Here is a 25,000-nt window from a genome sequence, read left to right as displayed (position 1 = left end):
ACCTTTGAGGCACTTCATGCTGAGCCTTAAAGCGTCTACATAATATTGAGTCACTGCTGTGGGTTTAGGGCTCCTTTACAAAGCACTTTCTTTCTCAGTGATTTACAGTTAGATAATTGAAAATGAGTAGTTTTTGCGGTATTCTATTGAACCTGTGGGACAGGCCTTTGTTAGAGCTGGCTTTTCTTTCTGACTTGATATGTTTGAATATGAGCAATATTAAACTATTTTAAAATAATTGCTTTTGTTTAATGTCATATGTCTTATTATAGGAGCAAATACAGTGAAAATAGAAAACCCCTGGGGCATCTTTCTTATTGTAGAGCCCTCTTTGCAAAAGCAAACTCAGGTAAAGCAATGCAATCCTTTAGCTCCTTTTGTCTACATGTCAGCATACCGTTTGTTTTAATGAGGGACATCAGCTCAAGATGATTTATTTTGCCTGTGTTCACCACCATGAAAAGAGTACTCTATATGGGTGTATTTTGTAAAGGGAGGGGGCACACTGATTTTGGTCAATGTTCATGTTTTTTACTTTGACAAGTGCAGTGTCATAAATATGACAAAACAAAAACGAATTAATCTAATATTTAATGACTTAAGGTTAAATTAATTTACAATATATCTCATTAAAACAAATTTTGTCCGATATTTTATCAAACAGAATGAAATACCGCGCAGTCACCTCTTGATATCCCTATAGGCTATGTCCTAACCAATAATATAAAAGCAAACCACTTGCGTTGTAATGTAGACACTTGTTAAATGCATTGCGACACAATACTTCAGTCATGCGCATTATAGCGCAGGCCGAGCTGCTTGTCGATCTAGTGTCCATGGATGTACTGGAGTCAGTCACGTCTCGCGGGTGGCTGCACTGTACACTTTATTCCCTAAATAATTGCGGCGCGTCGCACTATGACGCACGGCAGCTGACGGACTCGTGCCTTCCTGTGTTACTCTGGGGAATGGATTTGGAAAGTTGCTCCCTGTAGGTGACATAACCTTTCTCGGAAAACCGTGCACGGCAGGAAAAGATGCATGGGAGGCGGTTAGGGTCATAATGAGGATACTGGTGGACGCGTTTCACCAGTAAAGTGGGATTAATGTGAACATCCCACCTACCATTTTCAGATCAGGAGTTTTAAATCAGTGCTCCTGAAGTTGGATGAAAGTGCGCAACCTGCCCACACAAATATGCTTCTGTAGGCTATCCAGCCACATTAATAAGGAATGCGTTCATAATCTGTTCACCTGGCGCCCCACATGACCTGGCAGCTGCAATTCCTTGACAGAGTTCCTGGTTTTGACAAACTGAGCCTTTGCCAGCTGCTCACGCGTTAATTCAACTCATAAGGACACGTCAAGTGCTGGAAGACAAAAACGCACCGCTGTCTTTCCCAAATCCACCTGACATACCTTAAATACGCATTCCCTGCAAACATATATTAATGATTAACAAAATGCTGAATGCCACAATAGCCTACTTTCGTTTTGTGAAGAAACTGTGACATAGGTGTAATTAAACGCTACAAAACACCGGCGTGCTGCTCCTGTGGTGTCTTTCCTTCATCCCAGTTGCCTCTCATTACCCGCTCATCACTTAAAACGTGTGTAAGTACTCTGAGCCGTGAGTCGGCATGTCTGTCATTACAATGTGACCTGAGTCCGCCATATCGTTATGATGGGACTGCACGGCGGCGATATCTTCATACAGCAGCGCGCGCGGGAGGGAGGGGGGGAAGCACACTGCATATCGCTGGAAAGGCACACTTTGACCGTCCGGTATAAAAGTCATACTGAGCTCGAGCCAGCAGCTGCTAAAAAGGTAATGTTTATTTGCATGACTTTAATTTTTTTTAAACTATTTTCGAGACACACTTCACTTACCGATAGCCTACATACATTATGAGGAAAGAGTTAGTCTATCAAAAAAAAAAAAAAAGAGGCTCCGCTGCCGCGCCTGAAAATGATACCAGTAATTTGAGTTTCGTTTGTAATTTTTATATCTATTAGGCCTATCACAAGCTGTAACTTTTAACTTGTGATAGCAATTAATCGCCTTGGTCAAATTAAATAAGAAGACTATTTACTATTTGTATCATAAGGGAAACAGAAACTGGGTTGTGTAGGAGGAAATGCTTTTAAGGGTTATTGATAAGCTTTCAGCCATTTTTTTTCACCAATTGGTTTTCGCATTTTGTGGTAATATTGCTATTATAAACGCTTGTTTGGCCGCATAGCCTATATAATCTTTGATCAGTGAAAGGATTAGGCTATTTGATGTAAGCTCTACATTTCTAGAAACATCCTTGCTGCATGCGGCACCCCTTAATCTCCCCCAAAATAGGCTAAACCTCCGCTGAGGCTGTCGTCGGTGAGCATCTTCAGCTACAGAGCAGACCCTCCACTGTAAAGGTTAAATGCATCTGGGCTTCAACGATAGGTGTATATGTCGGTTTCTCTTCAGTTGACACATAATGGGTCTATATGTCTAAAACGAGTTTCCCTTTGGTGACTGAAAAATATGTTACCTTTTGCGTACAGTATTCTTGACAGAGGTGAACATGGCTGAGGACATTCAGGCAAAACTTGAGAAATATCGCACTGCTCCCTTTGATGCCAGATTCCCCAACGCGAACCAGACCAGGAACTGCTGGTCCAACTACCTGGGTAAGACTGCATGTCAAGGTCAAAGCACTTTTGTCACCTTTCTAAGTGAAAATAACACTACTAATTTAACAACCAATTAACAAGAAGACACTGGGCCATCTACATATTAAAATAGGCTATAAGATATTTATGTAAAATATGCCTTACAGCTCATCTAAGGTCTTTAGATGTGTTGACCCCTGACCTCTGGGCTGGAGATCAGTCCAGTTTGAGATTTCTTGAGGGTCACTGACCTGTCCTTAAAACACTGATCGAGGCCACAGGCTTTTTAAAATATTCACTGTTGTTATTGTTTCTATATTAATAGACTATCACCGCTGCCAGAAAGCTCTGGATGCTAAAGGAGTGGACACCGCCCCATGTGACTGGTACAAAAGGGTCTACAAATCGCTCTGCCCCATATCCTGGGTAAAAATTGTTTTCTGCATCTCAGCTTTTTTTTACGAGAGAGACCACTGTCCAAAAAAAGGCATGTGCAGGTTGAATAGTAATAGCAGGATATACATGGTACTCTCCCCTTTGTGGGCTGAGTTTGTTTAGCAGGGGTCAAACAACTTTATCGTTCCTCACATTCCTGTGAGTCTCTGACCCTTCCTGAGAATCAAAACAACATCAAGCATTTCTGTCCAAAATAAGACTCTGATCCCTTTAAATAATTCTCAGCCCCATTAAAAATCCAGGGAGATGCAGCCTATTTCAAGTTACTTTTAAAGCAAAATCCCAGGGATAAGGCCTTCCACTTTTTTTTTTTTTTTAAATATTGACTGTTGAACATTAGAAATTTATTATCGACTCTCCTTAAACTGACAAACCACTGACAATGACATTTTTCACTAATAGGTTTCTGTCGTTTTCTGAACTTTTATGAATAATCATTAAAAAAAAAAAATACTATCTGTGTCTCAAAATAACTTTCCCCCTGAAATTTTGTCCCTTCAGATCCAGAAATGGGATGACCAGAGAGAAGAGGGGACCTTTCCAGGGAAAATCTAAGATGGCCATCTCCAAAGCTGTTGGACTATAAAGATGTGATCTTTTCAGCTAAATGTTTGTATAAGTGATGCGAGACTGTGTGGCTCCATCACCATCTTTCCACTACTAATGCCCTGTCCTGTATCTGAATGGTCATTCCTTAAACATACTATTAAGATGTACAGCAGACTCCGTATTAAAGTCTCTCAGGATATATTTAAGTAGCCCAGTTGTCGCCTATGTTTCTTTCTCTTAACTATTCATCCCACAGACAGACAGTTTTAATAGATACTTTGTGTTAATTCAGAACAGTGTGGGTTCAAATCTGTCATTCGCCCACATTCACAGAGGTATTATCCGTTGAGCAACTCTTTGTGGCATGGTCATGTTTTCACGCTGGTCAATCCAGACCAGACCTTAAAAAAAAGAACTACAAATGTGAACAAAGCCATTTTAAATTTTATTCATTCAAATAAACCTACATCAAATATACATATTTAGTCAAGATTAGAAAAATAATTAAATATTTCAAAACACTAAATGTCACACATACAATAATAGCCACCACCCTACAGAGCAGGACTGAGATACAGAGTAAGGACTATTGTTGCTGTTGGACGCACTGAAATTAAATACATAAAACTGCATGTCATATACAATTACTCCCATCATGTGGAAGGAGTATGAAATCATTTTTAACTGGACTCAATGACGCAGTAAAGACTCTTTCAAACAAAAGTGTCTAACATTTAAGGATGATAACAGCTACTGCTGAAGAGACTTTCCCATGCAACATGTTAGTACAGTAAATATTGAATGAATGAATAGTACAACACCAACTACCAAGTATTATAGTGAAGGTAGAATCAGATAAATCCCTTTTCTTCTCAATTTGAGGTAAGATTATAGTAATTGCATATTAGAAGTTGCCTGTTACTGAATCTACTCAAAATCTAAACCGGCAAATGTAGATGTTTGTTTTTTTCTATTTCCAATCAAATTACTAAAACTGCTTTACTGGCTCAAGAACGGTTTCCCTCCAAAACAATCTACCTAAATCTATTTACCTTCTATAGCAACTTCAGTAAAGGTCACTTGGATTTGAAGTTTTTTTTCTTCTCTACCTGATGCTGAGTAGAAACAAAATATACTGCACTAATTTTGTGAAGCCAAATATATGCTGAAGATTCAAGTGTGGAGTCTGAAGCTTTATACAGCTTCAGTTTTCATTTTATTCAAGTTGAAATGTACAAAAGCCTGACCACTGTATTTTTTTCAACTACAACTTTATCCCCTTTAGCCATTGATATAAATCTTCCAAAAGGTGAAAACCTCTCTGGAAACACTTTAGGCTTTGAAATATATTAGCCAACAGATATAAATAATTAATAGATATAAATTAGTGTCTGCATAGCATAACTATTGGTTGGTGCACAGGTGGGAGTGTTAGTCAGTTAACGGCTAATACCCATTAGGCGAAGGGCTGATGGTCTAGGCTCATCAGTGGATACAATTAATTAATAATCGTAGCATTGGCCACATCCTGATGTGAGAGTGTATTTATGTGGCCTTAAAAGGGTTTTTTTCTTTTAGTATTTACATGCCACAAGCAGCATTTAAATGTGCAGCACAAAAGTCACAAGTAGCAGCCACAGATATAGTGTTTAGTACTAGGCACAATAATAGGGCTGATAAAATGCAGCCTCACAGGTTTATCCTGGCACTGTGGGAAGGACGACCGGGGAAACCATACAGTACGTGTTCAGGATAACGTGTCTGTGGGGGTACGTTTTCACAGCAAGGGAAAAGGGAGTAATCCAACCATAAAGTGGAATTGTGTGTGCGCGAACCCATTGTTATATTGTATGCAACTCTGTCCTCTTCAGTGTGGACCATGTGAGCCACTGTCAAGCCACCGTTACAAACCAAGGGAGGTTTTTCAGAGGTCACCCACCAAAAAGTGGGCTTAACAAATCTGCCATAGCTTCTCCCTTTCCGTTTTGCTCTCTCTGTGTGAGCACTTAATCCACGTCTGCCATCACCTGTCTGTCAGTACCTCCTTTTTCCGTGTTTCCCACCGTCAGTCATGCAGGTTTTAGGCCGAAGAGCTGCATTTAGGCAGAACAAATATGCTTTTAGTGAAGAATTAGCACATTAAAATTTGCCTAATTGATGAATGCCATACAGTATTTCCCTGACTCACCTGGATCTGCGGTCTGCTTCTTCTTGTTGTGATGGACAATCTGATTCTCATTGGTCATCTTCACATCTTGATCCTCCACATAATTACTGCAACACAGCAGGAAAAAGGAAGGAAGTAAATCTGATGTGTGGAAAACTGGAACAGGGGACATCACAAAATGGAGGACTGACTAATAACAAAGCTTGAAGCCAGCAGGTCCAGGCCTTGAGACCAAAGATGGGGCTAGAGAGGTACTGAAGGGGAGAGAGCAGGGACTGAGGCATCACAAGTCAAGCGTGTGGTAAGGAAAGGTGTGGGATGGGCACTGGAGGAATCTTCAATACAAGGATTGACCACAGGGAGGTGCTGACACAGGGGCTTTCATAGGCTCTGTTACTCACTGTTGGTGGCGTCTGCTGCCACGGGGGCTGAAGTGGAGAAGAGCACATCTCTGTTCAAAACTACTCACCACTTTGGGACAATAGGGTTGAATCTAACCTTCTTTGTCAATCCAACAGTTTCTCTGTTTTAGACTTTGAATTGTATATCAGATGGTCTTGAATTAGCCATGAAACAAAGTAGTCAAATCATATATCTACATCCTAAAAAATCCTGGGTACCTGATGACAGTGTTCCTCTCACGGTGTGCAATGAAGGCATTGTCTGTGAACAGGATGGTGTGGTAGGGCACCACTGGATCACAGGTAGGCAGAATGCCTCGTGCCACATGGCTTACACTGTCCAAGATGCCGTTGTACACCAGGAGGTCATCCACAAGCAGCTGTACACACAGACAGACACACAGATTGCCGCTTGAGGCCCAAATGTAAAAGAAATTTGAAAAATAAGTGATCACCCAGCTCACAGCAGACAGAGAGGACATACCCCAAACTCCTTAACTCCCCTCTGTGGTGTCTTTGAGTAGTTCCACAGTTTGATCATGGACACCGTCACCGGCTGATCAAAGATGACGTACACGCGGTTTACCTACGTGGAAATAATCAATACACAAATGTACTGGAAAACTTCTGAGTGTGTTATCTGAATGCACTGTAGCCACTTATCCTCTCGCCCTCAAATCCTCACCAGTCCAGGGAGCACCGGGGCTAACCACATGTGTCTTCCATCGTGGGTACTGTTGACTCCATCTATTAATTTATCTGGAGTCCTCACATCACCGCTCACGCTGTCCAGTACGTTCACGCTGTCTGGAAAAGCAGCAATGTCTGGTGGACATAATGTTGAGGAACAGACGCATTATTTACACACATAATACTCCTTCAACTGCAATAACAAATTTACTATTCACATTGTCTGAAGTAAAGCCATATTACAGTCACTTTAATATTGGCACTGACATGAATTCAGCTATGTCCGAATTTCTCCAAAATTACTAGTTAGTTACATTGCAACCCCTCATTATAGTATCTTCATTTGATTTGACCAATATGACGACAGAACACAATAATCCTTCATGGTATCAAGGTAGATTTTAATATTTATACCTCTGGATAAGAGTTAAGAGGAGAATATCCATAATTTGTGACATGAAAACTCAATCTTTTTTTATTCTTAACCACGCAATGGTGAAAGATTATGTGGATATATTCTAGCTGGTGAAACGAGTTCAGGTCAAGATCGATGCATAAATGTCGACTTAAACTCATATGAAAGGATACTGTTGTCACTGAGACGGATCTTCTCATGGTTCTGGTCATAAAATTCAAGGCCGTTGAGTCCGATGTAGTATGGGTCACCCCAGGATGTTAACAGCTGCAGCTGAAAGATGACTGACGGGTGAAGGTCAAGGAGCACACATCAGGCCCAGACTGTGTCCAAAGTCACTCCCTAGTTACTATATAGTGCTCAATTTACAACTTCCACCATTCTACCTGAGTGTCTTTATTATTAGTCTACACCGCACCCTCATTACTTTCTGCTAATAATCCAAGGTGCAATGCTCTACACTGTATAAATGCAAATTCTACTTTGCTCACTTTACAATGCAGTGTTAATTAAATAGGGAGCGTCGTGATTTGCAACACAGCCCTTGTCTTAAAAAACACATCAGAACAGATCCTTCATTTGGCATGAACTGATGATGGCTCACAGGGTGCATGAACAGTATATATTCAGGCTGGCTTCCCCAATCCACATTTGGCATTTTTAAACTTAAATAAATAAATGACATTTACACTGTTATTCAGTGGAAAACACTGAACAGTGTCAGAAGGATACATCCGCAAGGCATGACTGGAGCTTCGTAGTCCATGCTGGCCTTTTCTTGTTTCTTAGTGCTTCCTCTGATTTAGAGACGTTAGAAATTAAAAAATGCAATTATCAAACTTTCTCATGAAATAACAGCACATGCTTATAAAATTTCTGGCTCATACTTGGTGTAGTCCTCTACACTCTTTGTGTCCGTGGGCGTCTGGAGAAAGTCTACAAAGAGGATCTCCTGGGCAAAGTCAAAGTGACAGTTGCCCGGTCCTTTCCTGATCAGGAAGCCCTCCAATGGTGAGATGGCAACATCATCCAGGAACACATGGATCACCTTCACCTGAACCAAAGTTGTAGAGACTTGTGTTTTATGTGTTGCTGTGCTGTTGTTGTAGAGCACGGCCTGTTACATGTAAAAACTTGTGGTAATAACTAATCCAAAAACATCAATGATCTCTGGCTCCACCTGAAGCAACTGACACTGTAATGTAATTTATCATATTTAGTGTTTCACAGTTTATGATGTATTATATTATAGTATGTATATGTAGTATTATGTTGATGTATACAATCTACTATTATTATTTAAATGGAACTTGCATTGGTCTACACCTTCATAGCAAATACAGCCTGGTAGAAAAGTGTCTCACCCCTCTATAGGAGTCCTCAGGAGACTTGTTGTAGTTCCAGATACGGAGTCCGGCGATGGTCTGGACCTTGCTGAATGTAATGTTCAAGGTGTGGGGCTCTCCATAGGAGAAAGGGATCAGCCACATGTGCTGATCATCAGTGGTGATGTTGTTGCCATCTATAAGCCTAGGTAAAGAAAACAGACACTGAAGACTGCACTACACTGACTGAAAGTATTTAGTTTGATTGTGAAATTAGATTTTCTTGATAGCAGGGTCGTGGAAGCAAGGATGTGTTCATATGATGTAGAAAATGATATGAAGAGATTCTCATAAAGCATATATACGTACTTATCAAGTGTGCGTAGGTCGCGCCCGTAGTCAGGCAGGTCGTTGAGGTCTCTAGGTGAGGCAGCCATCATACTGAGGTCTAACGGTAAACTCTCTCCATCCTTCCCCACCACCTCCAGTCCTGTCAGGCCCATGTAATGGGAGTCCCCCCAAGTTAACACCAGCTGTAGTCTAAGGCCTGCAGTGGAGGGAAACAGTTTTTGTCAGTATCCAAACAACAAAACAGAGAACTGAACATGTGATGACAGGATGCTGATTATTTACTCACACTTTCCAGTGTAAAGCCCAGGATTATGATCCATGTTCTCCTCAGACAGACTCACAGTGGGGTTGAGGTGGAGTTTCAACTAAGACAACATGTGAACACATTAAAACCATAATGGTTGTACACTCGCCGGTTGATGGTAAGAAGGCAAATTTACTATACTGCCCTTTCTTAGCAAGTGGTTCCCACACAATGAAATTGTATGACATGTTTCGCTGAACAGATTGTTTGAATGTGTCACTGTCACATTTGGGAATAAGATGCCTTTAATTACAAGCATTTGAATTTGACGTTTAACACCAATACACATAATAGAAAATTAAAAAAATTAAAAACACTATGAAAGTCTGTACTCACTGCTGATAAGGCCTTTACTTACTATGAGGTCTTCCTCTCGGAAACCGGCCTGTGTGAAGGGTCTTTCCTCTCCCTCTCCATCAGCGGTGCGCGGCCTCTGCAGCTCCTCCTCATACACCAGGCCCTCGGGACCCTCACCTTCACTGAAGAAGGTTTCATCATAACGAGACATAGCCTCCAGGATCTCATCATCAGTGGTGAACAGGATAGTGTCACCAAATTGCTCCAGCTCTGAAGTGACAGCAGAGTGAGGAAAAAGTTGATCAAAAGTAACTCACAAAAGCAGCTTCAATTCATGTGTGGCCGTTCTGTTCAGCTACCTCCGGACAGGGTCCCAGAGGCCTTGGCAATCTCGCCCCTGAAGATGCACCTTCCATCCAGCAGCATCTCCACCTCCTTCACCCCTCGGAAGGAGTGAATGCGTGACTTGTTATAGTTCCACACTCGGATCATGGCCACCTGGTAGGGAGCTCCAAAGTCCAGGAAGATGGTGTGGCTACAACCAGAGGTGAATGGTGCTAGCCAAAGATGCATGTCGTCCTGGGTACGATTAACACCATCAATCAAGTTAGTGACCACACGTGGATCCTTGCCGTACGCGGGGAGAATGTTGATGTCTGGGGGATCAGCACGGATGTGAGCAGGTTGCAGGGGCACGCCACTGGAACTGAACACCTCAAGGCCGTTGAGGCCCACGTAGTGGCGATCGCCCCAGGTGGACAGGATGTTGATGACTAGCCTTTGGCCCTGGGGGAGCACCGGGATCTCAAACTCGTCCTCCCGCTCCATGGATGGATCATCATCAGGGCCTTCACACACTGCCCCCTGAGTGGTCAATGAGGAAAGTGGGCTCCTGGGTGCTGTGGAGGGATTGACTGGGATTGTGGGTGGCCCACGGCCCTGGCGCTGGAGGAACTCATCAAAGATGTCACCTTCGAAGCCCATGTTGGAGATGCGTCCACGTTGGCACTGGTTGAACTTAGTGAGAGAGTCCCAGGATTCCATAAGGGTGTCGTCCTGTTGGCTGTGCTGCTGGGCCAGAGAAGTGCACTGCCTCCTGCTGGTGCTCACCAGTGACATCGGCTCCTCTGGAGAATACATAAAGCTATTAAATACTAACAAGCCACTGAAAATAAGATTCACTGTAAACCTGCCTCAACATTTATCATCAAACAGGGAATACAAGAATAAAAAGCATGTTAATAAATGTTGTGCTGCCATCCACAAAACTGTTTATTTACCAGTTCCCTTGTTTTAAAATGTGTTCATAGGTAAGAGGAATATATACATTTTCGAGTGGCCTTTTATTGTGGCCAGCCTCAGGCACACCTGTGCAATACCCATGCTACCTGATCAGCATCATGCAACACATGTGAGGTGGATGGATTATCTCGGCAAAGGAGAAGTGCTCACTAACTCAGATTTTGACAGATTTGTGAACAATATTTGAGAGAAATAGGCCTTTTGGGAACATAGAGAAAGTCTTAGATCTTTGAGTTCAGCTCATGATGAATGGGGGCAAAAACAAAAGTGTTGCGTTTATAATTTTGTTCAGTGTAAATAACATACAGTATTCATTGGGATGTACATTGGAAGGTACAGCCCCTAAAATCAAGCACTTTATTTATATAGTCTGAGAAATAGAGGTATTATAAACCCCAAATAAACCCACTAATAAAAGAGGAACTCAGCTTTGTACCACGACAATCTACCCCTTTCCATAATCTTATTTAAGTTCAGAAAGACATCTGTAGAGATAATGAGAGAAGTTTTGATCTTACAGTTAAAAGAGTTAACTGTAAGATCAAAGTTGAGTTGTCTGATTGGTTAATAATAGGTGAAATACAGCACAAAAAAGAACAAGGGGGAAATAAACATATAAAAGTGTCCCTCTGTGTATAAGTATTATAACAGCAGAGGAAGTAGCATCTCCTACCTGTGTTTGACAGTGCAGTAGACCTGAGGTGATGCTCCTCTGTCTGCCTGCCAGTGACTGCAGTGTTTCGGAATGAGCTCCTGCGTCCGCTGATGGGCCTGTCCTTCGTTTGATCCCCGAGCTCCTCCAGTAGGTCACAGCTCAGGTCCAGAGAGTTAGCCTTCCACTGACCCCCGTTCACTGTCCTCTCCGTCCCCCTGCACACCCGGCCTGGGTTACAGGGCAGCTCCGGGAGGATTGAAGAAGAGGACGAGGATGTTGGAGATTTGGGATCTGCGGAGTGATGAGGCACCAGCCACCGGGGCCTCTCCCTGTTGGTTTCACAGCCCTCTGGAGCTCCTCTGTTCAGGGGCTGCAGCCACTGTGGGGCCACTCGTGAGGAGGACGGCTGGGTGGTGACTGTCTGCTCCACGGGTGCAGGCTGCTCCACAAGCTGCCTGAGAGAGAGGGGCTCTTCTGAGGCAGACAGGTCAAAGGAGTTTCTTTGTGTGGCAGAGCGACGAGCGGAGGATGAAACCCCCACTGGTGAAGGAGTCATGGTTGGTAGCAGTGTATGTGATTTCTCCTGCATTTCTATCATAGCCTGACCTGCTGCGTCTGATGGCTGCGGAGTCGAACTATGGTGTCGCTGGGTGCTGCTGAACTCCCCACTCTTACTGTCCTCATGCTGCTGGGGGCTGGCGCCCCGCAAATTGTGTCCTGAAGACGAGGGGCTGGAAAACAAGGAGTCAGGGACCTGGAAATCCTGCAGGTCAATTGTGGTGCTGTAGTCAAACACCTGACTGCCGCAGCCCTTCTCCAGCTCACCTTCAAACACCAGTGTGCTGTTAAGGTACAGCTTTATATGCCGTGCACCAATGTCAAGATCCTAAAGAGAAACAGAGCTTTACCTGAATATACTGTCATGTTCAACAGTTTGCAACCCAGCTGTGATACAAAATTTTAAAGACATCTACATAAAATAATGTCTGCATATTTAAGTAAAGATATAAGATGCAAATTAATCAAACTGAGTACATCACTTGGGGATTTTTTATATATTCACTACTGATTAATGTATCTAATGCATCCAGAGTAAAAGCTCTCCAAGCTAGCAGTAATTAGCGCTCTCACAGACACCACGTCATGGCTGCCATTAACAAATGGCTGAAGCCTAACTCAAATCTGCTCGTTTCTCTAGGCAGTACACCACTATAAACCCAGGTTAACCTAGAACCTGTTCCTCACCAACAGCTCCTTACCTTCAGAGGTTCAAGACATCAAGTAATTCTAGATGGATGTAGTAACATAGAAAGAGATATGATGGGATCTTTGTACCCATCTGTGAAGAGCAGTGAGGTTGAGAGGCAGAAGCCCACGTTTCCCCTAACACTAATCCTCTGGGGCTAATCTCTCACTGTTCCACATTTGGACAGTCTGACTGGCAGCTCAGCCAGCCACTGCAAAAACAGGACCACACCCCTGACATAATCACGCCAAAACAGTCACCCGTATTATAGTGACAACACACAAGCTTGTTGGATTTATGAGCTCTGGTGCCGCAGACAGCTAAATGAATAATCGCTGAACTCGAGCGAGGGATAAAGATGTGTGGAATGGGTTATATTGAATCAGTGTAATTTAACACTTCAACTCTGTACAACTGTAATGACACATCAGTAAAAATTTAAAAAGCACATACATTGAGGCTCCTGTTGTAGTTCCAGATTTTGATGCGAGATATGCCAAAGTCTGGGGAGCGCTCCGTGTTCCTGATGATGAAGTAGAGCTGGACGGGAGGGTGGAACGGACACGTCCACATGTGACGCTCTTTGGTGGTCTGCCAACCCAAGAGGACAGGCAAAAATCAGCAAATACTTTGTCTATGCAAATAGTGAGATTCATTCAAAAATGTCAAGAACCACCTTAAACGTGTATGTAGGCCTTTTACAGACAGATGTAAAGATGTATTTATTTTTATTATTGTTTACTTAGCAGGGACAATGCACAGTACAGTACACAGTACAGTTTGTAGCCAAAAGATAATTTTTTATCTGTAGTTAATTACTAATATTAATGATGGCTGCATCCCACTGAGGTGTTCACACTTTAGAGCCCCATTATCGTACACGTTTGTTTACTGCCATGGCCTACTGGGACAATAAAATAGAACAGAGCTATAACTAATGTCATTAGTTACACCTGTGCTTTTCCTGCTAAGAGAAGTAAAAATATCTGCTGTGAAAAAGGCCGACTGTACTTTTAATTTTATCCAAAGAAAATTAGCACATTTTCATTAATTTCATTTGCGCGCCAGAAATCCTTCACACAGGACGCTGAAGCAGGCAGCAGAGACTCACCTTCACCTTTCCGTTGACTAACGCCCCCAGATTCCCGGGGTAGTCCGCGTTCCTGATGTCTAAGTCGTGAGGCGACACATACAGCTTCTTGTTTCTGAGGCAGAAGAACTGCAGCTCAGTCAGCCCAACCTGCAAAGCATTCCCCCAGTTTGACAGGATCTCCATGGTAACATACAACGCTGGGGTGACCTCTGCCGAGGACTGCCTTCTCTGCAATGACAACACAAAACATTAACAAGCGCTTCAGTACACTTATGTCTCTATCACACCCGGCAGTACTAAGATTATTCATTCTGAACTGCGAGACTGTGTCACTGACTCACCGGCTGCTTACTATAGTCTGTTTTGACACTCTGAGCAATGTTGTAGCTGGGTCCTGCTTCAAGATTTTCCAAGGCTTTCAGCAGTTCCTGTTGTTGCCTGAACAGAAGAATGACACTCTCAGCTCTGCTCCTTTGTCTATTGTCATTGACCTTCATATTAGTGGTGATGGATGGCTGAGTACAGCTACACTGATAAATAACTCTTCAAGGTTAGAGGCTATAAATCACTAGTATGTTTGCTCTGAAGCTCAAGGATGTACAGGTTTACCACCCCAAGCACCAGGTGTCCTATCCCTCAGAGGCCAGATTGTATATACAGTATGTGTGTCTTTATGTGCCATATTCTGTCAGCATACCTGGGGCCCATGAGCGTGATTCTCTGCATGGCCAACGTCACACTGTTCTCATCCTTGCCGTGGCTGTTGTGGTGCACTAAGCCATTCATTGTCTGGTGTTCCCTGTCCTGGATAAAAAGGAAGCATAATAGAAGAGTCAGAAATCCATAAGCTTTAAGGACAGAGTTTACATGTTAGCCAAACTCATAACACTATCACTGTATTAAAACCAAGAGCACATACGGTACAATAAAAAGAGACATCAGGCTGTAATAGTATAGGTACTCTGGATCAGCAGAAAATGAACGGTTGAGAAAAAAACATTTACAGCGTGGAGCAGACAGACCGTGTTGCGGCTGAAGGGCTCAGCACACTGCACAGGGTCGTTTTCTCTCTGGATGGCCTGGCGCACCCTGCACGCCATCTCCTCTGAGTCCCGCTCCTCAACAGAAGCCTTTCTGGCTACTGACAGGGGCCTCTCCACCCGACTCCTTGGCCCTTAAGCAAGAGACACACGTCTCTTAAGCAACAATCATGCACCATGATATCCAACAGCTACTACATAATAAAACATTTTTAGAAAGGGTCAGTATAGAGATTTCATCAAAAATGGGAAATCTGCCATTTGTGGGGAAAAATTTTAGTGCGTGTTAATAATGAATTTCAGTTTAGCACTGACTTCACTTGAAAGTGTTAGTAGACTTACGCTGGCCATCCCTGCTTTCTTTGGAAGGTGGCCTATCTAATGTTTTGCTCTTCACCAACATAGGCTTGGTGGGTATAAAGCTGTCGATGTTTTCTTTCCTTTTTGTAGACAGAGAGCGTTCAATCTTACGACCTGGAGTAACAGAGACATTTTTCAGATTAGGAATATATTGTGAGGTTGTGAGGTATACAAGGGTCTGTGTCATTCTGCATCTGATGAGTTGGCTAACATAACACGTAAACAGCTAATGTACTTGAGTATTCTCCATGTGTACAGGCCAGTGCTGATGAAGCAGATAAGGTGGAAATGGGACCACTCTGGACAATTCAGACGCTCCCTAAAAATCAATAACAAATCTACATATGAAAGTGGATGCTGAAGCCTACCTTTAGGTGAGGGCCCAAAGTCCAGGACAATGAGGTTTGCTGAGTCCAGATGGCTATGAGAGCCGCTGGGCCGAGGGTTGGAGGAGGACTTGGAGGACGAGAGAGGCAGGCCCAGTTCGTCCAGACTCTCAGTGCTTTCCTCCCTCTCAATCTGCTCCTCCACCCACTCCTCGTCTGACTCCTCCCCCGCTGAGCCGCGGTTGCTCCGCCGCATGCTAACCTCCAGGCTCCGACGCAGAACCTAGTTTAGAAAAAGGTCAGCGTTTATGTATGCATCCATGTGCACACACAGTCATCGGTGTAAGCACTCACAGGCGCAAACGTACACACATGCATGCTGACAGTTTAAGCATTCCCTTGATTCGTTTGGCTCCCACTGGAAACAATATCATAAATTAACACCCAGGAGCATAAAACAAATTTAGATGATTCACAGCATCTCGTGCCACTTTGACAAGATGAAATAAACAGCGTACATATTTCTTCTGCTCACCTTCACTTCCTCAAGGTTGAGAAGTACCTTCTCACTGTGCTCCTGATTTGCTTGGCCCCCTTGGCTCTCAGACCTTGAACTGAGGGAGCGCGATACTTTGGAGGTGTCCCTCAGGGAGCAGGGACTGCGAGGTGAGCGTGGACCAGAGGGCTGTATGAAACAAGGTGATTGGATAAAGGGGAAATGGCAGAGATGGAGAGATGCAAAGTAGCACAGACAGCTGCATCTGACACATAGCCCCTCCCCTGGAAAACACCCACACACTGGCTTAGTAGGCATTGTTATGTCTTCACTCTACCTCCATGTCTACGCTTTCATAGGGCTCAAAATCCTCAGAGTAGCGAGTTGCTGGGGAGATCTGCAAACTTGGACCTTCCTCTGTTCGAATTCTGACTGAATCCTGCATACATGGCAGAAGAGGAAAAATGTAATATGTAATTTCATAAAAAAAATATTTCTTGCACCACAATGATTACAATAGCAAGTAATTAGAAGCTTCTACCTGTACCCATTCTTTCCTCTGGACCTTTCCTGGGGCGGTGTGGCTCCTCTTATTGTGGGTCTGCTCAATATTACGACTATCTTCAGTTAGCTGGTGGGCGCTTCTACAGACATCTGCCGATGAGTACCAGCATAGAAAGGAACATGAGCAGCTTGCACCAGACTATTGCCTCAGAGGAAAAGGAACACACACACACGCAGATGGTCCACAGCGCATAGAGGAAGGAAGAAAAAAAAAAACTGGCTGCCAGCTACAACTGTCACTATCATTTATTCACTGGGACTGGGCATGGGATCACGCCACGTAAACTACAAGCTGAAGAGTGGCGGCTATTAGCTGGTGTCCCATATGGTCTGGGGATGACAGAAGCAACAAGAACACAGTATGCTTTCAATTTCAGTGTAAAAATGACTGAATGCCCAAGAACTATATTTCCCCCGGCACAATAGAGAAGTAAAAAAATGATGAGGTCTTATATAAGAGTTTTTACTTTAGGAGAGTCAGGGGTTTATTTTGGTCCAACAGCAGCATACCGGCTGTACGTGCAGGCCTCCAAGCAGGTGGGGAGGTGACAGACTTGTGGTTGGAGCTCTTTGGCTGCTTCCGACTGGTTTCAGCATTGGCTCCGTTAAGATAAATGGAAAAACCTTGCTCAAGCTGTTCCAACTCAATCTCCCTGGGGTCTTTGACTTTAAGGCGCTTTAGGATCCTGAGGAGCAAAGAAAACAGGTGACTATGATTCTGGATAAAAATCTGGCAGCTGTTGTATCACAGGTTTGAGGTGGTTCAGATCAAGATTCAAGACTCACAGGAGAGCATCACACATTTTCAAACTATTCTATACCCCCCTCTCCCACATATTTCACATCTTTAAGCAAGGAACCAATCAGTGCTCCTATTGGTCAGCACTGACAGTCAGGGAGGAGTTGCGTATCTCCTCTGTGAAATCCAATCTGTCTCTCCCCAGCAGCATGTGCTCACACTTCACCTGTTTTTGTGCTGGAGGGTGATTAAATATTCATCCAGAGTGTCATCCACAGTAGACGCAAGCTTCTCTCCCTGGCACGTCTTGCCCTCCTTTAAGAAAACGAAAATGAGTACACACGCGCGCGATGCAGAGTCAGAAAAGCCAACATCAGCTGTTTGAGGAAAACAGACTGTCACACTACACGTCATTGTTGCAAAGGAGGTATTCACATTCACAGACTATCAATATCCATTTTATTCTGTACAACACAAAATCTATGCAAAAAACTTCCTCATCCAGTCTTGAGTGAATGAAGAATCAACACATGCAACGAGTCAAGATGTTCAGTTTTCAGTACATGGTAGATAGACAAAACACATTTACTTGCAATATGACAGGGCATTTGGCGCCAAATGTGGTTGTTCAAACATATCATGGTGCAGGGAAGGTAGCAGGATCATAAAACATTTAGTGTCAATCCTGATGTTAAAGATGTGATTAAAAAATTAGGAATGTTTGCCTGTGAACACATTTGGGCCCTAAATAGGATATTATTATCACTTTAACACACCGTTGTTAAATTTAAGGTGCACCAATCTGTGAACAGTCTGATGTTTTTTGACCACACCATGTGTCTCATGATGCTTTCGGGATCCTGACAATATTTTGTTGACTCTAAAGTCCTGCGGACTTTCAATTTTGAGATGAGGTGAATAGGTAATAGGCAGAATAGTGATCACAGAAGGAGGCACTACTGAAAAACATGCATTAACTGAGGGACTCTACTGACTCAGTATGGGTCGCGATCCCTGTGGAATAATTCAAACACTTTTGTGAATCCATGCCTTGTCAAATTCAGGCACTTCTTTAAAAGATGGGCATACCCTGTGCTCATTAGGGTTGAGCACAACTGTGGAAGAAGAGCTATTACATCTTACACCAATGGTTCCTTGATTAATACATAAAGCGTAGTGCTTTCTAAGAAAGTAGCATTGACAATACGTGTCACAAATCTTTGATGTGAACAATCACTTAAAACGTTGTGTGTCTAGAGTGTTCTTGTGTTTAAAAGCAATTGCTGACAAGAAGATTTTATTATAAAAATACATCTTTCACATCAGCCAGAAGCAACAGAAGGGCAGCCTGTGGTACATTAGACTGATAGGTGTGTCTTCAGTTTGTCCACACAACACAGTCACCCACAGCTCATGCCATTCCATTATTATAAATCATCATGCAAGACAAGCAAAGAAAAACCAAAGCCCTTACTTAGTTTCTACAAGTCAACTAGGCTACAGCTCTGTCAATGTCAGGAGCAGAAGAGAAGTAAAGAAATGTGAAGGAAGAACATAGTACTCGTTAGTGACAGAGTACAGAGAAACAAAGAGACAACTGAGATAATGCAGTACAAAATGGCATGCATTGTTGAGATTAATGTCCTGAAAATCACTTGATAGTGTCTCATGTCAAGTAACATGACAGATGTGAACTTGAAACTATACTGACAGAGCAGATGAGTCGCAACATAAAACGATCTGTGCTTACCTCGTTATCCATTGTGTGGCTGCAGATGATGCTGTGCACATAATCCTCTACCACATTTTGGAGAGGACCGATTATTCTTCCAACATGTCATTGAAATCTGTGTTGTGTGTGATTACCACTGCGGCGGGAGAACATTTGAGAACCCCAAGGTTACCTGTGACATAAAACCTAAATTACCTTGTGTGCAGTTCGTTTAAAATGTCGCCCCACCCGCTGGACGACTGATCAGAACAAACACATATTATCCGCAAGACAAACACCAGGTTTTCGTCAAAACTCTCTTGAAACAGCGCATCGGTAATACCTTAACGTTAACCTGTTTATGCAGGGTGGTGGTGACAGATGTTTGGAAACGTTTCCTTTATTAATTTGTGTGGCATTGTTAGCTAACACGCCAGCCATCTCTGACTATGTGAACGTTACACTGCTAGCTAACGCTTTCTGTCGGTTTCCAGTACCTTTGTGGGTTAACTGTTCATAGCACAAATTAACTCCTGGGGTTATTGGCAACGCTAGCAGTTAGCATCGGCGCTAACAACAAACTGGAAGGCTAACTAGTTAGCGTTAGCATGTCTCTATAGACAACATTAAATAACACAAAAACTGGCTTTTGCTCTCATATTTTCGTACAACCTTTACTGAGGTTCGAATAAATATTACAAATACTTACTGTACTTGTACTTTGATAGTCTGTCGTTTTCAAATGAACGAGTTTTCCTGTGTTTTCTCATGTGCCCAGTGTGCAGTGTTGGTTGGTAACCAGGATAACTGTCCACCAATGGGGAGCGCCGCATCAGTGTCAGACACGCCCCCAGCCAGTCCGCTCTCTGCCAGCTGCTCCGACATCCACACAAGCCTCCACAAAACCACTGCTGGAGCACTGAGCACTGTGCAAGTATGTCATTAAGTGTAGCATAAGGTTACAAAGAAATAAGAAGATCTCTGAAGTAAAATCACACAGATTTTCCCTGGTCAGTCAAAAGGTCAACACTGTTTTTATTTATTATAAATCAATACATTTTATATAAAAACAAAAGGGGATTGACAAAACAATTAGATGTAAACCAAATAGATCGGGTTATGGCCACCCTCTTACCCCACTCTGGACCCATATCACAGACACTTGATTAGCCAGTATGTCTAGTTAACACTCATTAGCTTATCCCAAAACACCCCAGGCTATTCTTAAGATCAATCAGCTTGGAAAAGGTTTAAAATGGAAATAATGTGACTGACATCAATCTCTCTGCAAAGCGTTGCAAGTATAGCAACTAAGCATGCCATTGTTTTGTGCAATCCATTACAACCATCACCAGCAGCCGTCAACATTATTTGTGAAGTGTGCACTCAATTTTTTAATTTTCTTTTTCGTATAGCAGTTCAAGGATTTGAAGACTCTTAAACTCCTGAAGGTAAACAATATAAGCTTTGCGTGGCGCCCAGTGTAACAGCCCTGAATGTAACACAGGTTTAGGCATCTTCGAGTAATCGCCAAGACCTCGCTTGGGCATATTTGGGACTTCTTTAAAATGAGATCAGTGAGGCATCTGAGGAAAAGCAAGCATCATTGTGCTGTATACACTTAACTGCTTCTTGAAAATAGGTGGACTTCAAAATGGTACATGCTAGAGGTCAAAAATGAGCACGGCCAGCTGCTTAAACAAGCTAAGCCACCCACTGCACTAGTAGCACTCAAAACCACTCAAAGCAGAAGAGAGGGCGGGTCTGTTACGATGGAAATCAACTTGGATTTTAAACTGATATCACAACTTTGTATTATTATTTTAAAAATAAAATGCCCTTGTGACAGAATTGTAATTCATTACTGTGTGCATTTAATTGCAGGACAACACTTGTGAAGGCAATACAAGTGCAACAAATTCATCCTCAAAGCACTGCAAGGTAAAAATCATTCAATCTAACTAGATTAGTTTAATAAAGATGATTTCACAGACCCTGACCCTTATGGTAAATCTCATGTTTTGGTAGTAAGTAATTATTTGTAGACAGCTTGCCCAAATTTCCCTTATTATTCTTTATTATTTACTATTTCCTTGTACAAAACTTATCAGCAGTGTTGCTAGGACAAAATGAACGGTCTATATGATCATTGTGGGAAAAGGTTATAGCTTTCTCTCGCCCATTTTTTAAACCAAGACTTTGCTGAGCTAACTCTGCTGGGTTATGGTAGTTAGGTGTGGGTTAAAATGGACCACATGTCCAATTACTAAAAACACTCATGGGAGGAGAAAGTAAAACAATAACTTAAATAAAAGTGCTTAAAACAGTTCTTAGAGCCCTTTCGAAAACCAAAGAAATTGAAAAGGTTGCAAAGCAGGAATCCCACCCCAACAGAAAAGGAGAGCGAAATGAACAGTTGTAATGGTAATACTAATATTCATCCACTGATTCACAGATGTACAGTTCATGTGTAGGTCATATCCTCTCTTCCCAGTCAGTGGCCCCCCCACGTCTGTGAGCCGCGGCTTCCCTCTGTTTCAAGTCTATCTGTGGTGGGAGAACACTCTGTCTCAGTACACCTCCCCTCTTCCTCCTTTGCCATCAGTGCCTGTTCCTCCTCTTTTTTCCTGCGCTCCAACTCCCACTCCACGAAAGTGTCGAAGAGGCTGGGCCAGGCCTCGTCCTCGCTGTAGTTGCTCAGGTCAGACCCAACAGCCTGGGTGAAGTTGAGGAACATGTTCCATGTGTCCCTTGAGATGCCCCGAATGCTTGAGGGGTTCTCCGCCAGAAAGTCCAGCCAGCGTTCCAGGATCACAGGCGTGTCCTGGGTGAAAACCAGGCGCCACAGGGCGATGGCAATTTCGCGCTGCAGCGAGCGTTGGCCATCCTCAGCGTCCAGGCCAAACTGGAAGGTGAAGCGGTACAGGTCCTTGAAGTTCTCCTCGCCCTTGGCGTCCACCAGCATGCAGGAGAAGCGTGAGCAGATACCCTCAAGGCTGTCTGCCTGGATCGCCTTGCAGCCCTCAACAAACTCCTTCCTGGTGACACAAACAAGACCGGCCATCAGACTGACATGAGGCCCAGAAGCAAAGAGCACACTTTTCAACACAGCTAAATGAACAGCATCAGATCTAACTAACAGCTACACTTAACAAGAGCTCCATAAAACTTGGTGAAGTCACCTAATAAAACAATAGTATAATGTGTTTATAACTACACCTCAAATATCACTGACAAAGGAGGTTTGCAGATAAAGAATACATTTCAAACTTGTACTGAAAACTGATCATTCTTTCAATGTAACACTGACATTAATTTACTCCGGTGTTGTGTACCTCAACCCAGGCAGAAATACTCCAGCCATACAACAACATAGGCTTTCAAAGTCAAATGTAATTTAAAACAGCTTCAGTAAGCATCAGTTGACAATGAAACGTGTTGGTAACCAGAGTGTGGTGTTGTCCAAAGCCTCTGGATGGAAAAGTGCTGAGTTAAAAATCAGAGAGGGGCGCCAGTGACAAGTGAACTGGCCAGCAGGCAGCCCTATTCATCTCCAACACTAACTGCAGAGTGGGAGTACACAGCCGGATCCATTTCCTGTGTGCCACCCACCTGACAGTGGGAAACTGTGTGTGTGTGTGTGTGTGTGTGTGTGTGTGTGTGCGCAACAACTGCAAAGTGAAAGAAGGAAGAATAAGTCCAACAGTGCAGGGAGGGGAAGTTGCTTCTGTAGCTAGAGGTGTAGTTATCAGGCATCAAGCTAGTCATTAGTGGTACACGATGTTTTGCTTAGCAGTATCAGGCAATAATTGACTGAAAACATGTGATCAATGTCAGAAACCACACAAAATGACGCCAGATGCGGTGAACTTCCATGATAAGTGGGTGATTGTTTTCTTGTTATATTTATACTTTAATATTTTGGGCATTTTATGTCTTGACAGGAAACGAGGGAGAGAGATGCAAATAAAAAGGACCCCAGACAGATTTGAACCATGACATTGCAGTTATCGGCCCACATTTTAACCCTTATGTCAAGGGGTGCCCCATAGATGATTTGTCTGTTAAGTGCTTAAAGGTTTATGATAGCTATAATATACATTCTTCTTAAATGTATCTCTTACTGGACACTTTTTAATTGTTGTCTAAGTTTCTTTGCATTTCTAAAAACAGGAAGAAAAAAAAAAAAAAAAACATTTCTAGGGATGTTTATCTCTTTCATTGTTCACTGGCGCAGGCAGCAGCAGCCTGGAGCAACGTGCCTCGTCAGGAAAAAGGGCAGATCCTCTCACTGACTTGTTGGACATAGTGCTGGTCCCGTGGATGTGTGCCAAATCATCTGTTCTTATAACATGAAGGGGGTTGCCCTTGCATTGCCTACATTAAAATTAGCACAGCCAATCTACTTTAGAAATGTAGTTAATACCTTCACATTAGTACATTTTGTTATATAGTATCAGCAAAGAACTCTGTGGCAGAAAGATTTGGACTGCCTCTCTTAATCAAGCAAGAACAAAATATCCAAGTTCAATTGCAGTTTTCAGCCAACACCAGCAACACTTGTGAGGCATGGGGCACCTGTGAAATGCCAATGAAATGAGACACAAAGTGACTTGTCAAGTAACTTGAGGAGGGTTTGTAGCCGGCGTGTACAGAGTGAATGGGTTACATTGAGCAAAAGACCTGACATGGATCAGGTTGTATATAACCAATAATAAAAAATGCCTTCATTGGCCCAAATCCTGCAGATTTACTTAGGGAATCCCCGTCATGTTACATGGTATAACAGAGTTGACCGCATGTTACAGGGAACAGAAGGACCAGTTTCATGAAGCAGGATCCAGGATTTCTTTGGACAACTTTAAATCAAAACCAAGAACAGGTATTTTTATAACTTCATGTTCAACATCTGAAGCGGGGAATGGCTTTTGTTTTTGAGATGAGTATGAGATGCAAAAAAAGGAATCTAACTGGGAGCGTTGAAGTTATATGGTATGCATTAAACACTAGGCCAGCAAAACACACAGAGATATGGAAAATATGATAGCAAATTAAATGTGCCATGTTGTTTTACATGCAAGTTAAAGAAGTCTGTGCTTATCTCCATGAGTGTTTGCAGATAATGCAGAAACGGCATCTTGTATCGTTATTAAATCAAGGCAGGGACAAATGAAACAGATACTGTGCATTAGCTATGCTAGTTCATCCTGATTAACAAATACAAGTGATAACAACAGCCCGACTGCCAAAAACTCCACCTTACCTAGTAAATTTGCACATGGTAGCTGCTTGAAACTTCCAGGCAAGAACAAGTACACGAAACTCTGCTGGGTCCACACACAGGTCATTACAAAACCTCTCCATGCCTTCCTCCAAGATGGCATCTTCATGTTCATCCTTGTAGCAGCAGAACAGCTCCTCAATGCGCATAATTGACAGCCCGTCCCCATCCAGACACTCGTCCTTGCGCGTGTCCCCCAACACTGCAGGAATGACTGGTGTCTCCACAGTGACCTCCAAGGCCTTGGTGCCATTCGACAGCTCACTGGTGGTTTTGCTACACGGGGCACTGGGCTCTTCTTTGTGGCCCCCACCACCAGCACTGCCTCCTTTCTTGTGGTGGGACTTGGAGCCACTCTCCTTGTCTCCACTCTTACTGCCGAGTGAAGACGTCGGATTCTTACACTTGGTGACACACTGGCCCATGTCTTCCTCCCTGGTCCCTCGTCTGTCGTTCCACCTCACCTTCAGTCCCCGTCCGAACCACCTAGACGCCTCTGCTCTGGCTTGGCGAGACGTCTCAACATACCCTCAAGCCTGAGACGGGGAACAATTTGGAAATATTAATTGTCATAGAG

At 43.1% G+C, this 25,000-nt stretch overlaps 3 protein-coding genes across 4 annotated transcripts; 1 reads left to right on the top strand and 2 right to left on the bottom strand.

Annotated features, from left to right (window-relative positions):
- Positions 1-2,547: 2,547 nt before the first annotated feature.
- On the top strand, positions 2,548-3,869 carry LOC119911148 (cytochrome c oxidase subunit 6B1; the record flags this gene model as incomplete). Its single annotated transcript, XM_038729960.1, is given in 3 exon segments — positions 2,548-2,673; positions 2,981-3,081; positions 3,613-3,869. Coding segments are annotated over 3 exon segments (261 nt in total). The 3' UTR covers positions 3,667-3,869.
- Positions 3,870-4,084: 215 nt separating this feature from the next.
- LOC119911147 (katanin-interacting protein) lies at positions 4,085-19,952 on the bottom strand. 2 transcript variants are annotated; one of them, XM_038729958.1, is made up of 28 exons: positions 19,852-19,952; positions 19,182-19,335; positions 17,658-17,746; positions 17,203-17,378; positions 16,670-16,782; positions 16,466-16,567; positions 16,168-16,317; positions 15,675-15,915; positions 15,289-15,420; positions 14,911-15,080; positions 14,604-14,710; positions 14,248-14,344; positions 13,925-14,134; positions 13,267-13,404; positions 11,586-12,453; positions 9,970-10,737; positions 9,672-9,880; positions 9,296-9,374; positions 9,028-9,205; positions 8,698-8,863; positions 8,221-8,387; positions 8,066-8,130; positions 7,507-7,617; positions 6,914-7,053; positions 6,713-6,814; positions 6,448-6,608; positions 5,849-5,934; positions 4,085-5,753 (listed from the first exon to the last, which is right to left on the bottom strand). In XM_038729958.1, the coding sequence occupies exons 2-28, from the start codon at positions 19,191-19,193 to the stop codon at positions 5,695-5,697; spliced, it is 4,896 nt and encodes a 1,631-aa protein (XP_038585886.1). In that variant the 5' UTR covers positions 19,194-19,335; positions 19,852-19,952; the 3' UTR covers positions 4,085-5,694. The 2 variants fall into 2 exon arrangements, with proteins under 2 accessions (XP_038585886.1, XP_038585887.1); XM_038729959.1 differs by having other exon boundaries at positions 14,929-15,080.
- Positions 19,953-20,152: 200 nt separating this feature from the next.
- dcun1d3 (defective in cullin neddylation 1 domain containing 3) lies at positions 20,153-24,989 on the bottom strand. Its single transcript, XM_038729961.1, has 2 exons — positions 24,406-24,989; positions 20,153-22,180 (listed from the first exon to the last, which is right to left on the bottom strand). Exons 1-2 carry the CDS (start codon positions 24,846-24,848, stop codon positions 21,637-21,639), a joined length of 987 nt encoding a protein of 328 aa, XP_038585889.1. The 5' UTR covers positions 24,849-24,989; the 3' UTR covers positions 20,153-21,636.
- Between the last annotated feature and the right edge of the window lie 11 nt (positions 24,990-25,000).

The sequence above is a fragment of the Micropterus salmoides genome, unplaced genomic scaffold (genome assembly GCF_014851395.1).
Source record: "Micropterus salmoides isolate LMB-PRFRI ecotype aquatic unplaced genomic scaffold, ASM1485139v1 Ms_hic_scaffold_1914, whole genome shotgun sequence".
Classification (NCBI taxonomy): domain Eukaryota; kingdom Metazoa; phylum Chordata; class Actinopteri; order Centrarchiformes; family Centrarchidae; genus Micropterus; species Micropterus salmoides.
The sequence above is the reverse complement of the archived record's forward strand: the minus strand, read 5'-3'. Positions and strand labels throughout refer to the sequence as shown.

What these genes read in the sequence shown, in the direction of transcription:
- LOC119911147 (XM_038729958.1), bottom strand. An exon ending in GAGAGGAACACTGTCATCAG is followed by an intron (nt 5,935 to 6,447) that starts GTACCCAGGATT and finishes GCTGTGTTGCAG; the next exon opens with TAATTATGTGGAGGATCAAG. An exon ending in GAAGCAGACCGCAGATCCAG is followed by an intron (nt 5,754 to 5,848) that starts GTGAGTCAGGGA and finishes GCCTAAATGCAG; the next exon opens with CTCTTCGGCCTAAAACCTGC.
- dcun1d3 (XM_038729961.1), bottom strand. Translation starts at nt 24,848, where the DNA reads ATGGGCCAGTGTGTCACCAAGTGTAAGAATCCGACGTCTTCACTCGGC. An exon ending in ACCATGTGCAAATTTACTAG is followed by an intron (nt 22,181 to 24,405) that starts GTAAGGTGGAGT and finishes TTGTGTCACCAG; the next exon opens with GAAGGAGTTTGTTGAGGGCT.